Source organism: Motacilla alba, chromosome 21, assembly GCF_015832195.1.
Source record: "Motacilla alba alba isolate MOTALB_02 chromosome 21, Motacilla_alba_V1.0_pri, whole genome shotgun sequence".
NCBI lineage: Eukaryota > Metazoa > Chordata > Aves > Passeriformes > Motacillidae > Motacilla > Motacilla alba.
In genome coordinates, this window is record NC_052036.1 from 6,984,654 (window position 1) to 6,999,611 (window position 14,958).

At 49.7% G+C, this 14,958-nt stretch overlaps 2 protein-coding genes across 9 annotated transcripts in view; one reads left to right on the top strand and one right to left on the bottom strand.

Moving 5' to 3' along the window:
- HTR6 (5-hydroxytryptamine receptor 6) overlaps window positions 1-14,958 on the top strand; it is a 38,477-nt gene that overhangs the window by 4,571 nt on the left and 18,948 nt on the right. Inside the window, exons 3-4 of one of the 3 annotated variants that reach the window (XM_038159843.1) lie at window positions 190-2,453; window positions 4,115-14,433. In XM_038159843.1, coding sequence (XP_038015771.1) covers window positions 190-582 — 393 coding nt within the window. In that variant the 3' untranslated portion in view covers window positions 583-2,453; window positions 4,115-14,433. Of the gene's footprint in view, window positions 1-189; window positions 2,454-3,080; window positions 3,215-4,114; window positions 14,434-14,958 lie in introns of those variants that run through there. The other 2 variants (XM_038159844.1, XM_038159845.1) reach the window with 2 other exon arrangements.
- TMCO4 (transmembrane and coiled-coil domains 4) overlaps window positions 2,465-14,958 on the bottom strand; it is a 39,057-nt gene continuing 26,563 nt past the window's right edge. For 5 of the 6 annotated variants that reach the window (XM_038159842.1, XM_038159839.1, XM_038159840.1 and 2 more), the window contains one exon: window positions 2,465-4,048. In XM_038159842.1, coding sequence (XP_038015770.1) covers window positions 3,716-4,048 — 333 coding nt within the window. In that variant the 3' untranslated portion in view covers window positions 2,465-3,715. The remainder of the gene's footprint in view (window positions 4,049-14,958) is intronic. The other variant, XM_038159836.1, reaches the window with a different exon arrangement.

Below are 14,958 nucleotides of genomic sequence, written 5' to 3' on the forward strand. Positions count from 1 at the left end.
AGGCACTGGAAGGTCTTGCTGGACCTCCAGCACCAAGGATGCAATTTCCCAGGGAGCAATAGGAAGGAAAAAAACCCTTCAAAAGCGATTTGAAGGTTTCCTTTGAAAGGGGAATGTTGGTGTGCCTGGGAAACCCCTCTGGGTTGGGGCTGAGGTGGGAAGCTGCTGATCTCTGCTGTGTCCCCCCAGGCAGTTTGTGACTGCGTCCCGGCCGGATTCTTCGATGTGCTCACCTGGCTGGGCTACTGCAACAGCACCATGAACCCCATCATCTACCCGCTCTTCATGAGGGACTTCAAGAGGGCCATGGGCAAATTCCTGCCCTGCTGCCGGCGCTCCGCGGAGCCCCGGCCCAGCGCCATCTCCCTGTCCATGAGGAATTCCAACAGCGGGCCCCGCGCTGCCACCTCCCTCAAGAACGTCCTTACCCTGCAGGCTGAGACCGACTCCATCGACTCCGGGGCACCGGGGAGTGAGCCCAGGCTGCTCCCGGCGCCGCGAGGCCCCGGCGCTCGTTCCGTCAGCCTTTGGGATGCGGAGCCCCCGGACACGGAGCTGCAGCTCGGCACCCCCGTGGCCTGAGTGGGCACACAGAGCTCTGTGTGCTGGGAACGATCCCCAGAGCCCAACACAAACCCTCTGGGAGATGATTTGCCACAAGCCGTCTCCCCGTTCCCAGTTCCAGCACACGGTGCAGCTCACGGAGGGGATGGTGGCCCCGGCACTATCACAAGGAGGATCAAACCGTGCAAAGCCAGGTGTGGCTGCTGAATTAACCTGCTTTGTCTCTCTCTCTTTCATCCCTCCTGTGCTCACCATCACCATCCCTTAACCCTTCCCGTGGCCTTTCCATCTCTGGTGAGTCTGAACCTTGGATTCCAGACTCTGTGTCTCTCTAATCTCAAGCCAAGACTTGGCTTTGCACACACAGAGCTCAGCAGATCTCCTCCAAGTGCACTGGGGGGAATGGTGGAAAAACATCCTGTGGCTCATGGGCAAGAGGTTTGGAGCTGCTTCAGCAGGAACACTGAGGTTTGGGGCTGCTTCAGCCCCCGGAACATCACATCTTCCTGGAGCTGGGGCTGGATCTCCTCCCTGGAGTCGTGTCTGTCTCAGGTTCCTGTCACACAGTGCACTCCAGCTCAGCGGCACCGCTGTGGCTTGTCACGCAGAGCTGCACTGTGGGGGCTGAATTTGGTGCAGAATGTCCAACACTAATTTTTGGATGTTCAGTGGGGGTGTGGGGTGCGACTCGCGGTGGCTCCATGCGTGTCTCGCAGTAGTAATGGGATCAGCTCCTCCCACAGGCTCCATCCCACAGCTTCCCACTCCTGGCACAGGACCATCTCACTTCCCTCCAACAATCCATCACATCCTCGATGATGCAGTTAGAAAATATACTTTCCCCCCCTCCTTCAGATAAGAATCTAAAGGAAAATTGTATTTGAAATGACAATGCCAGCCCCCTCCCCAGAGCCATAAGCAGAGGGAACACTGAGTAAATGTGACAAGTGGGCACTTCAAAAAGTCAATAAAAGAAATTATTTTAGTAAATTCTTTCTCAAGTGCCTTTGGGCTGGCAGTTGGCCGCTGTGCCCTCCCTGGACCCTTCACTTCAAGCCTTCTGCCTAATTCCATGACTGTTCTCCTGGAACTCCCTGACACTCAAATGGACACAGAGCATCCCTGGATACAGGATGCTGGAAGAAGCAGCCACACGCCAGGCCACTTTCAGTTTTCTTTCCATGTTGCCCACGGATGTTCCAGAACTGAACTGGAGTTTGTATGACCAACCCAGCATTTCTTTCCCACAAATCCCTTGGGAGCCAGGGATGAATGACCGGGACACGCTGAGGGCCGAGCACAGGCTCAAACCTCAAACTGTTCAATTTTGCCACAGATGGAGCTTGGGGCTGGTGTTGAGCACCCAGATCAAGACGTGCATCTTCCCACAATGGCTTTATATAAATACAAGCTTGGACTACAGCCCGAGTTAAAAAGGAGCAGAAAAAGTTCCTGTGGAGTCTGGAGTTTGTTAGGTACCAAATCAGCCTTGGGAGATGGACAGAGAGAGAGGGAGAGTCACCTCTTCAAGCCAAATGTTCAAAAGCAATAATTCCTTCCTGTCTCATGCAGGCAGTTCTGTGTAATTAGGTGTTTGCTTGTGGACAAACCCTTGGATGAGCAGAGGAATCCCATCCCAACCCGGCAGCCAACAGCCCCAACAGCAGCTGGCTGAACAGCCCCATCTCTGTGGCATCCCACAGCCAGTCCCTCCCGTCTCTGCAGTGAGCCACCACTCCAGGTCAGAGCTGGGCAGGTCTGAGCCACCTGGGATGCTGGATTTAGGGAGAGGAATTGCCAGGCCCTGTATCCAAACCACCATGCTTTGCTGAGTTACAGCATCACCCCCAAACCCAGCCGTGTCTGACTCCATGAGGAATGATCTGCAGGTAAGGTTTGCAGGAAGCTGGGAATGGGAGGGGAGATTAACATGGCCACTGAGTCAGTGGGGAGGAGGAGGGAGAGAACCCCGTTTGAACCAAAATTGGAAGGTGCAATCCCAGTACTTTCCCTCTCATGAGTAAACAGCACCCCCCAGATGGGGGTGGGAGAGTTTGAACCCTCCCTTGTGGCAAAACATAAAACCCCAGAGGGGGGTTGCCCTCCTGCCACATCCTGCCTGATGCACGTGCCTAGGCTCAGCAGCAAAACTGGCCAGAAAAAGGGCTTTTATGGAAGGTGTGGATCACTCCCACAGGGCTCTGGAGCTGTGCTGACAGGGGATGTAGAGCCAGGTCCTTCCCTCTGCTCTGAGAGTGGGGATGAAGAGAGTGGAGCCAACTCACTTTTATGGAAGGAGGTAGAAATCAAACAGCTCCATGTTTATCCTGTGCCAAGTATTGGTGTTGTTCTAAGCCAATTAAAAATGTGTCTGGATGCTGGATGGAGCTTTTAAGGCTTGAGATGTCTGTGGGACACAAAAGGAAAGCCTCCGTGGGTTGCTGGCTTGGAGAACTTGGGAGGAATTTTCATAAACCATCCAAAACTCCCTTGGTTTTCCTGATGCTTTCCCCCAGGGTCCCAAACATGTTTCTAACAGGAATAGGGCCTCCAGCACCCACCAAGCTCAGCCTGGAGACAGGGAAACCGTCTTGGAGATGGGAAAGTGCCCGTGCCCTGGCAGCAAACCTGCAGCAGGCAGAGAAGGAAGCCTGGCAGCCCAAGCCTTTCCCCTCCTGGTCAGCAGAGCTGGAGAGTGGATCTGGATCCGTCCAGCGTGGGGCAGGTAGAGCCTGGAACACAGCCAAGATCCTCAAACCAAACTCATCTCCAGTGGAGAAATGGTTTTAATTTCCTAATAATGAAGTCTTCCTTGTGAAATGTTTAAAATCCCCTCAGAGCCACCTGCTTCCCCCAGTCACAGCAGGGACACGGTGCTGAGGGGTGCAGCTGCTTCCTGCAAGGATTTGGATGGGATCTGTCTCAGATTCCGGAGAAGCAGTGCAGACTCGGGTAGGAATCAGCCCTCTCTCGCCTCGGGGATGTGCTGTGGGAGGCTGCTCCATGCTTTGATCCAGTGCCACGCCAGTGCCACACTTTTCTCCGGAGGAGCTGGAAACTGCAGCTGCAGCTCCGCCAGCTCCATCCTCTGGGAATCCCAGTGCCACAGATGTGCTGACAGCGGTTTTTGTGCTGGCTGAGCAGCTCTGCCCTAATTTGCTCCCTTCCCCACTGCCTGGTCCTTGCTGTCTGTGCTGTGTGAGCAGTCTGGGCAGGGAGGTGAGGGCTCTCCCAAGGCAGAGCTGGATGAATTCTGTTGGTGAGCACAGCCAGCTGGGAGAGCCTCACTCCCAGCCTCATCCTCCTCTTTCCTAGTGTTTTGCTCTCCTTGAGCCTCGCTGCCAGCTGCCCGCTGGGATTTCTTGGCTTGAGGGGAAAAAAGACTGCCACTGCCCTTCTCTTCCAGCTGGCATTCCTTGGTTTTAATGCCCACGGCTTTTAGGATCGTGTCCATCTGCTTCATGTAGTCCAGGTGGCCATTTACCTGCAGGGAACAAGAATCTTGTGAGGGGGGGAACCCACAGCTCAGCCAAGTCCTTAATCCCAACAGCCACCACCACCAAGAGACTTGGGTTTGGCTCTGACAGATGGAAAGAATGAAGTTGGAAAAAATTACAGAATCATGGAATTGTTAAGGTTGGAAAAGATGTTTATGGTCATCAAGTCCATCATGCCAAGGCCACCACTAACCCATGTACTGAAGTGCCACATTCACATGTTTTTTGAATGTTTCCAGGAGTGGTGGAATCACCACTGGGTAAGTGTCCATTGACCAGCCTGAAGTGGCTGCAGTGTTTGGGGTACACTCTGGTGCTGGATGACTTTTCCTCTGAGAGGTTTAAAAGCCTGGGCCTGGCTGAGTACCACCCCCCAAATCTTGGGTGCCAAGAGGGTAAAGGAGGAGCTCTGCCATGGGAAGAGATACCCAGGCAGGAGAGTTCTCTTTGTTCAGTTGCCTGCTCTTGCAAAAGGTGTCCTCCAGGTGCCTCAGCTCCCTGTAAAAGCCAAGATTACCTTACTTAAATTAAGGCAGAGTCATTAAACCTCACTGAAATTCTCAGCTGGAAGCTGCACTGATCCATCTTGCCCTGTATAAAACTAGGAGTTATGGGTTCATATACCAAATAAAGGTCAACAGTATGTGTAAAAACCCAGACAGTTTTATTGTAAAATGAATTCCACTACAAGATAACTCCTTCTGAGGTGGATGTTGGAGAGTTTCCTTCCAATCAGGGCACAGGAGGAGAGGAAATCGCCTCTGCATGTGATTGTTCTTGATGCTAAAGGCCACGCGGCTGGAGAGGCTGAAATTCCTTTCCCATTCCAGGTGTCCCAAGTGCTTGCTGTACCAACAGCATCCCCAGATACTTCAGCCTCGCTGGTAAATCCCATTTTTAGCAGTTTAAACCTTCCTGACCCAGCCAGAGAGCAGTCTTGTCCTTTTATTTTCCCCAACCTTGCTGGTAAGTAGGAAATTTCCACGGCAGGGAATACCCATAACCTCAGTCCCAGGATTCTTGCTTCTCAGACACAGGGATGACACCCCCTGAGATGTCATCCAGGAAGGGATGATGATGGCAAGAGCTTTTCACAGAGCCCTGTAAAGACCCCAACCCTGGGCCCTCTGCTCATCTCCTGCTTGCTTCTGCCCGGTGCCAGAGCAATCCTTCAGCTGCCCCATCCCTGGCGGTGTCCAAGGCCAGGCTGGACAGGGCTTGGAGCAACCTGGGATAGTGGAAGGTGTCCCTGCCCATGGCAGGACGTGGCACTGGATGGGTTTTAAGGTCCCTCCCAACGCAAACCACTGTGGGATTCAGGGCTGTGCCAGTACCAGGGTTCCCAGCACACCTCTCCTAAAGCTGAAGACAACCTTTCCCCCACAAATCCAACCCCCTGAGCTGTTTGTGTGAAGCAGCTTTGGAGGGGCACATTTGGCTGCACTGAGGGCTTGGAGCAAACGGAAGGATTTAATCAGCACATCAGGAATACAAATACGTGACTTAAATCTGTCCAGATGGCTCAACGGGCTCTGGATGTTTTGAACAGATTAGTTAATTAAAATAATGAACCCTGGAAGGGTTGGGAGCTGTGGACATTGTCCTCTGGAGAAGTACAACCCTTTTAATTCTCACTCAGGGGGGCTGTAGGAAGGAATGAGCATGGCCTAGGGCAAAGTGGGCAGAGACCGGAAGGAACTGGAGTTACTGGGAGCAGGGGCTGAAGGCTCTTGGATTGCTGCATTCAGAATCTCTCCAGTCACACCATCTGCCTGCCCTGCCTTGGGAATGATCAGCCTGCTGTTACTGAGTCATTAGTCAGAGAGAACAAATTTCCTCTGCCACTCTAAGGACTGATTTTCATTACTCCTCAGTATCCAGCAGCTTCCACTAAAACAACAGGGAATTCCTCTTCCCTGAGTACCATGATCCCTGAGAGATGCTGGGTATGAGCCATTCTGAGGAGCTCACACAGCTGAAAGAAAAGCTGAGACCTTGTGAGAGTCTGTCCCTCTTGCAGCTCTGCTCAATCTCTTCCAAAGAAGCTCACTCCTCTCTCTAGGATAGCAGAGGAGAGGATTCCATAAAGCTGGACCAGAGCAATCTCTGAGAAGTGTAAGAGGAGGGAGGACTCTCTGTGCTGCACTGAGCCACCAGCAAAAGAACAGCAAACAAACTGCCTTGCCTCTTTAAAGCCATCCTGGTGGGAAAACCCAGCAATTCCAGCTCACTAAAGCCTGTTTTCATTTTCAATCTGAAAGTCTGAATTCCTCTGCTGGGCAGGTGGTGCTGGAGATGGGAGGGGAACACCTACAACATTGTCAATAAAAACTTAAAAGGCAAATAAAGAACTATATTTATATTTGTGAGAACAAAGTGCAGGGGGAATGTAGGACAAAAGGAAGAGTGCTTGGCACCAGAGGAAATACATTTTTGCTTGTTGTAAGGAAAGCAGTGGGGAGGATTTATTTGGATTGTTTAGGTCACTTGCCCCAGACATATTTGGGATCAGTCAACCATTTGACTTTATGATTGCTTTGACTCACTGGGAGCCACGAGCCAGCTGCCTCTGGCACTGCTGCTGCAGGACTCCAGTGCCACACTGGGGATCTCCAGAGGACAAAGCTGATGGCTTTGCCCAAGGGGATCCATCAGCCAGTCAACTCAGCACGTTTGGAAAGGTTTTCAAGTGCAAACCCACCCAAAAGTATCAAAAAAGTCCCTGAGAACAATCAGTTGTGACGATTAAACTGCCTGGGCAGTGTTTCTGTTGGATACAGAGGATTAAGAATCCCGGATTCTCTCTGGTTTGACCACCAGGAACTCGGTGTGTCCTGGAGCAGGTGCTGCCAAGGGAAGGGCAGAGGAAGGGCAAGGAGAAAGGAGACATTCCCCACGATCCTGGCTCTCCACTGGCTCAGACACAGGCACGACTCAGTCACAACACTGATATCACAACACTGATGTCACAACAATGACGTCACAGGGACAAGCTTGGTACAGCAAGATAACACTTCACTGCTCACTCCAGAGCCAAGAACCTTCAGATCCATCCAGTGTCCTTCAAAAAGAGCTCCTCCACCCATCCCAAGCAGCCAACACGGGAGTGCATGTGGCTCCAAATGCTCTCCAGGGCTATGGAACTGCCAGAGCTCAGCTGAGTGTCCCTCACCCCTTGGCTCCCTGTGGACAGGGCAGCTCAGCTGGTCCTTCCTCCTGCTCCCCCTCACCAAACCCCCCATGGATTCACAGGGAATCACTGTGGAGGCAAGCAACGTGGTGGGGAATGCACAGGTCACTCATACACCTGAGAATTTCACTGCTTTGATGTGTTTTAAGCCCATCAAGCTCACAGAGCAACTTCATTCCACAGTAAAAGATCCCCTTAAGTTCAAACACCTCTGCAGAGCTTGGTTATTTCAGCAGGAGCAGCAACAACCTTGGAGGGGATCCTTCAGGATTCCCTTTTGGCTAATACCGTCTGTTTTCATAGCAAATGGTATTTTATGGGGGCTGAAGGAGTTCCTGGAGTGAGCTGAAGGTTCTGGAGCTTAGTGGATAATCACAGCTCACCTCCCAAGAGCCCTCACCTGCCCTGGGTGTGACACACAGAGTGAAATCAAAGGGCAGAGCCAGCTCAGCCCCTCTGGGTATTGCTATTTTTCACTCTCCCTTTCCCAAAGCTACAGTGAATGTGATGTCCAGGACAAGCACTGGAGTCCAGCCCTGCTCTGAACTGAACTGCCAGGTCTGGGAGCTGTTGGTGCAGAAAGAAAGGAGCTCAGATGTTCCTGCTGCTTTCCAAAAACTCCTCAGTTCTGGATGCTGCCTCAGAAGCCACACAGCCCAAATGGTGGCACAGGCGGATGGATTGCAGGGCTCCCAAGCTCTGCCAGGCTATATCTCAAAATCCAGTCAGCTCTGCCAAGCTGGCATGCTGCTCTGGTCACAGATGTTCCCACATGTCAGTGAAAGCCTTAATTCTGACTCTGGCTACACCCTGCATGACAGAGGGCATCCACAGAATCTCAGAGTGGTTTGGGCTGCAAGGGACCATGAAGATGCTCCAATTCCACCCCTGCCATAGACAGGAACACCTTCCACTGTCCCAGGCTGCTCCCAGCGCCATCCAGCCTGGCCTTGGGCACTGCCAGGGATCCAGGGGCAGCCACAGCCTCTCTGGGCACCCTGTGCCAGGGCCTGCCCACCTTCACAGGGAAGAATTCCATCCCACTATCCCATCTATTCCTGCCCTCTGGCAGTAGAAGCCATTCCCTGTGTCCTGTCCCTCCATCCCTTGTCCCCAGTCCCTCCCCAGCTCTCCTGGAGCCCTTTTAGGCCCTGGAAAGGGCTCTGAGCTCTCCCTGGAGCCTTCTCTTCTCCAGGCTGAACAATCCCAATTCTCAGCCTGGCAGAAAATGTCCTGGGTTTCCCCACAGTTTTCTGACAGCTCTGGCAAAGCCCTGATGCTGCCTGGGCAGAGGAGCTGGAAAATCCAGAGACAGAGCAGATTGCACAGCAGGAAACAGAAAACATTCATACCTTGACACAGGCTCTGCTGAATGTAGTTAGAATAGGAACAAAATTCTTCTGTTTGGATCCTCAGGAAACTATGTCTAAGTGAGGACAGTGAATACATCCAATAATTCAGAAGCTACAATTTAAATGGATTTATTAAGAAATTTATTCAATTCACCAATTGAATTTGGCACCTGCAGCAATCCTGGGCACCAGCAGTCCTTGAGAAACCAATAAAAATATATTTGAGGAAAAATTGATAGAGCTGAATTTATTTTGGAAATCCTGACAATGCCATTTGCATTATTCCTCTTTAATGTTTCTATTTCTGCTCAGCCAAATTGAGGAAAGAAAGACTTATCCTGCTGAGGCTCAGAGGCTCTGCTTTCACATCACCCCTTTGCACAATCACAGTCCTTGTGGACAGAATAAGGCACTCAATTCTTATTTTTCTTCTAATTTCAACACTCACTTGACTGGTAAAAGTTCTCCTTTCATTGCAGTGACATTTTTGAGCCAGACTGTAATTTTTCCCTGCAATCATCTTTCAGCCACAACAGATTGATCCAGTCATTGTACCACTTCTGGGGTGGTAATTGAGGGATGTTCCCCTCAGACACCCTCAGGCAATTCTACACCAAGGCAAGAGTTTTTCCCAAGAGTTTTTCCCATCAAACTTTGATATGTTTTGTGATCAATGTTCAAAATTCTGAGTAATCACTGGCTTTTGCTGGATTCATCCATTGCTGAAAATCTCTGCCAGCTTTATGCTCAATTTACCTTCAGCAATTCCAAGAGAAAGATGGAGAAGAGTAAAATACAGAATATAACAAGAAAACCCAGGAAACAAATGGAAGAATCAAGTTCTGAAGGTCTAAGGAACAAATGGAGACCAGCTGTACATTAGTGACAACAGGCAGCACAAAACTGGGAATTAATATTCTGAATTAGTAAAAGAGTCCTTGAAAGAGTTTCAAGGGAAATGTGCCTTCACAAATGTCCCTCTGTTGCCAGTAATGCACTCCAAGGCATCCTCCTGAAGGAAACAGCTCTTCCATTGATTTCTCAGCTGTTTGTGGAGCTGCTGTTGACTATTTTTTGTTGATGGTCTCCCCAACAACTGCCACTCATTTATAAGGTAGCTACAATTAAATACTCATTTTTCAGTGCTAAGCCAAGTGGAAATTATTTAAATTCAATAGTTCAAACAGTATTTTAAAAGACCCAGTATAAACTGTGCATATAATTATCACTGGGAAATAATTTCGACATAATGTCTTGGGCCATGGAGGACCAGAGATCCTAAAAATAAAGACTGGATTGATACACTGAATTGGAGTGTTCCTAGAAAGAGCTTTGGGGATCCAGGTGTCTGCCCCTAGAAACCACAGCAGGCCACTAGTGACCCAAAATGCTGGACATATTGATCACACCAGGATTATGGAAAATTCTTCAGGATTCCACTCAAGAACATTGAGATGAGGTTTGGTGTCCATAACCAGAGGGATGCATCAGGACCAGCCTGAAGCAGAGGGTGACTCCTGCGACCCCCAAAGGGGTTGTCACCCTTCCTCTCCCCATCTTCCTCCAGGAAAACACAAGATTTGGCAGCTCAAACATCTCTGCTGCTTTCAAACGAGGTTCTCAGCCCAACCCCACAAAACAAGGTCACCTGAGATTAACTAAAGGAATTTTCCTGATTTTGGGGACAATGACCTGTTCTGACTCATCCCTCATGAGCTGATGGCAATAATGTGTCTGGGCAAGAAGTCTGGGGCATTTAGAAAATTCCAAGAGCTGTGGAGCAGTGCCACGTCTCTCCTAAGCAATGTGATATCCTATAAATCCACCTCAATGGGATTTGCAGTAGGTTTAAGCCCTTCCCTTCTGCCAGTGTCACCAGGGCAGTGACACCTTCGTGGTATTTCAGTGACATTCAGCTCCTATCAATAATTCAGCTCCTCTAATTGCAGCATCTCAAACACATGATGTGCACAAGGTGTCAGCAAAGTCAGCTTTCCCCCTGCTTAACACTTCTAATTGGCTGTTGCACTGGGATTTTGTTTCCATGTTAGCTGAGAAGGTCAGGATGGGTGCTCAAAGGGAGCAGAGAAATAATACAGAATCAGTGTTCGTGTTCCAGCAGAAGACAGGAAATTAAAAGCTGAATTTTCTAGCCTTAATTCACCTGCCTGGGCTCTGTGTGGCCATTCCTGAAGAATCCAGCTGAAGAGTACTTTGGGAAAACTCCCACTGCTTTGCTCCACAAAGGGCTGGGATGGGGAAAGCTGCCTGCAAAGCCAACAGCTACAGACCTGCCACTGCAAACCAGGAAAGAACAGGGGGTGCAGCGCCTGCACTTGCAGGAACTGTCCCATTTCCACATGCAAAGTGCTCTAAGGGGGAATAGAAAATCAGTCAAAGGTGATTTGTGATGCCAGTCGTTATGTTCCGTGGGAGAAAGATGTGCTGGCACCACAACTTTGCTGGCTCTGCAAAGGAACAGTGAATTTCCTCTGTTGGACTGCATTTGATGGAAATCCAGACCACCTGTGAGTCACTCAAACGTGGCACTGGTCCCCTCAGCTCTTCTGGAGTTGAAGGAGATGCTGCAGTCCCAGGAATTCAGCCCTGCCCAGGGTAGCTGGGGGCTGTGAGCACTCTACACACTCCACAGATAACGTGGAATCCCCTGTGGAAGGGTACACATGTGTTCCAGGCACCATGGGGGACTGGGAAAATCCCTCCTGTAGATCTGCAGGAAATTGTGGCTCTCTGCTTGTTGTGGGAATTCCCAGTTGTGGGAATTTAGGAATTTGGGCACCAACCTTATGAAATATGAGTCCTGTAAAATGGTTCTCTCTGCCTTTAGAAGCAGCTGAGCATCCCCAGGCTCCCACAAAGCACATCCAGCTCGAGCAGTCCGTGTGTGCTGGAGCGAGGAGGGACATCAGCCTTTGAGGTTTGTCAGCCACAAAGCAAAAACAAACTGCAAGTTATTAATGGCCTCCTTTGCACTTTTCTTTTGGAAAAGCTTTTTCAGTTTCTTCCTCTGTTCTAACACAGTGACACTGCCAGCACCCTCTGCTTGTGTCCCAAAAGGAAAAACATATTAAATATGTATTTAATGTGGGATTCTTGGAGCTCCCAAATCAACAGCATGGAGGAGCACAGAAGATGAAGCCACTGATGATTCCAGGGCCGTGGAAGCCATCCCTGTGACCTCACAGCCTAACAGACAGATGGAATTATTTCCACAAGGCCCTGGATGTTGCCCTGAGGGGAGAGGGGCTCTCCCAGCTCCTCCAGGCAGCTGCCTGAACCCGAGTTCTGCTCCAAGCTCTTGTTCCTCTGATCCTGCCCTTGGGGAGGTGGCACTGCTCACTGGGAACAAGTGAAACAAAGGAGCAATGACATACTGGCATCCTTTTTTTTTTGCCTTTCCAACTCCCCAGGGTTCTTAATTAATCCACATTTTGTAACCACAATTAATTTTTTGCTGCAAGTCTTGGGAATACAGTGGGAAAAGCCACAATTTAATGTGTTTGGAGAAAAAAAGCCTGACTCACAGAAGTGCCAAATCAATTGGATTTCAAGAAATTCAGACTTTCCATCTGCTCATGGTATTGATGTACCTGACTGCCTTGAATCTGTCTTCCCTCTTAATGGGAATTTTGGTCCCTTTTCTGAGAGCTGACAGGAGGGTGGATCCAGGTGGGGGGTTGGTCTCTTCTCCCAGGTGACAAGTGAGAGGACAAGAGGAAATGGCCTCAGTCTGTGCCAGAGGACATTTAGATTGGATATTAGGGAAAATTTCTCCATGGAAAGGGCTGTTCAGCCCTGGTACAGGGCAAGGATGGCATTCCCTTCCTTGGAGGGATTTAAAAACCGTGTGGATGTAGCACCTGGGGACATGGGTTAGTGGTGGCCTTGGCAGTGCTGGGGGAATGACTGGCCTCAATGGTCTCTTGAGAGCTTTTCTCCCCTCGCCAATTCCACGATTCTAAGATCCATCCCTGCTCTCCTCTGGACTTCCAGCCATGCATTCTCACTGCCTCTAAACCTGCAAGTTCACCCCTAACTGCTGCTGCTGTGAAACTGCCCATTCCTGACTTGCTGCTGACTCCCGAGCCTCCCTGAAGGTGCTCCTTCAGCAGTTCTGCAATATTCAAGTATTAATTCAGATTGCACTGAACAAACTCTCCTGGGAACAAACAGCAATCAGGATAATCCCCTGCAGCTCCACAACCTCCTTGGTCTCTAACAGGTGCTGTCAAATAAATCCACAGAATAAATCAGCCTCTTTGTAACCATGAGGAAGGATTTTATAACTGCATTTGCTGAGTGGGAGGATATTTTTCTCTTTGCCTTTTTACTGACAGTCAGATAAAACCACACTAATCAAGAGAGACATGAGATGGAGCCCTTGGAGATGAATTGCTGTTTATACTGAGGGCTCCTAATCCTCCACTCTTTTGAGGATTCTGGTGCTACAGCAAAGAGAACCAAGCTGTTTGGATACAGACCAGTTTTCATTATGGATGGACCAGGAGATGCCAAAAATACTGACGGTGCCTTCATAATATCTTCATGCTGAGCTCCTCTGCATCAGCTATACTTTACTCTTCTATCACAGCTTGTCCTTCTCCTGGCAGGACACTCACAAAGACCTCCAACAAGGGCAACTGCAGGGGTGGAGCTGGTCTCCATAAAGAAAATAGCTGTATCTCTACATATCTCTAAACATCACTTTGTGTTTTTCTGTTATGCTACTGCACTGTACTTGCAGCAAAATCCATCTTTGCTTTCTTGCCACTTTAAAAAATATTGCCTCTGGATATTTCCTTCCCCATTCTTGTTCCTTTTATTTCTAAAATGTTTACCAGAATGCACTATATTTCTTCCCATGGTCTGGAAAATGGATCAAGGCAATGACATCTACTTAACATACATTTTTCCTCCCCAAAGCTTTGCAGTGAGATGAAGGAAGTGTCAATTCCTTCTGAAGGAGAGCAGCACTGGGACTGACTGCTGGCAGCAGGCAGCCAGGATGCAGACATACAGCCCTGGAGACGAGGAGAGAGCAGCTCTGCAAACCTTATTCATTCAGCTGAAATGTAAATCCTGCTCCTCTGAGGGGAGTGGAGAAGCTGCTGTGATCCAGCCAGGATAAAGTGTGCAGGGCTCCAGGGGGTTTCATGCTTCAGGAGGCAGAGGGTCATGAGAAGGAGGGTCTCTGAAGAGAGCTCAAAAAGAGAGGGGTGACATGGACTGACTGACAGGAAATGTCACCCCCGTGCCACCACTTGGCATCTTGGGCCATTTTCATGCCAGCAACAGATGTCAGAGAGCAAATGAGTCCTGGCAGCTCTGGGACAGTGAGAAAATGGATGTGGGAGGGTGGAAATGCTGACAACCCAGAGAGATGCAAAGATGGATGGGCCATGTTTAAAAGGCTCCACTAAACCCCTTCCTCCTGGGAAGCCCCTGCTTTGTTCCTCCAAGTGTCTGTTCTCTCTGCTCAGCACCAAGCCCTGCATGGGCTGCCAAGGGCTGTGCAGAGCTCAGTTATCATGAATGAAATGAGTTGAGAACAGTTGGGTATTTATAGGCTCAGCAAGCTGGTGCTCCAAAAAACCTAAAAGCTCTTTAAAGTGCCTTTAGCTCCAGAGCAGCACTGATGGTCCCTGACAGCTTGTGGGGACACTTGGGAAGAAGAGTCGACCATGGAAGTATCCCAAGCTTTGTGTTGGGCATCTTCCAGTTTGCAGAGAGTAAACAATAAATTAAAACATTAGGATATAGAAAAAACACAATGGCATGTCCAAGATTTCTGTGAATATGGATACACAAGGTAAGTTCTGCCTAGTTTTCTGTGGAAGAGCCCACTACTTCTGTGGAAGAGATAACAACGTGGTGATGAGTTTCAGATAATTGAGTTGAATATTGCTTAGATATATTGCCAGATGCTCTAACAGTGGCTTATCACTAATGACACCAGACAGCTTTGAGGAAACTAAATGTTTCCCAGATATACCAGTGAATCTCTCCCTGTTTCCTGGAGACACACACTCTGAAAAGGCAGCAGGATCTGACAAACCAACCGTTGCTATCACAGAGCTTCCGTAATTCCAAACCAGTTCCGGCTCCTGCAGCCCTGGGGACCAAGGTACAAGGGCCAGGAGCCTGTCCCTGGCTGAACATGAGCAGAGTGGAAGGCTCCACCAAGATAAGATAGTGGGGTTGCACCTGCCATGCGGGCGCGTGTTTGAGATCCACGTTTTCCAGCTGCTGATCCCACCTCCCCGGCACCTACACTCACAGGGCTTGGGACTCAGCTCTTTCCAACCCAAACCATTCCATGATTCTCTGACAGCAA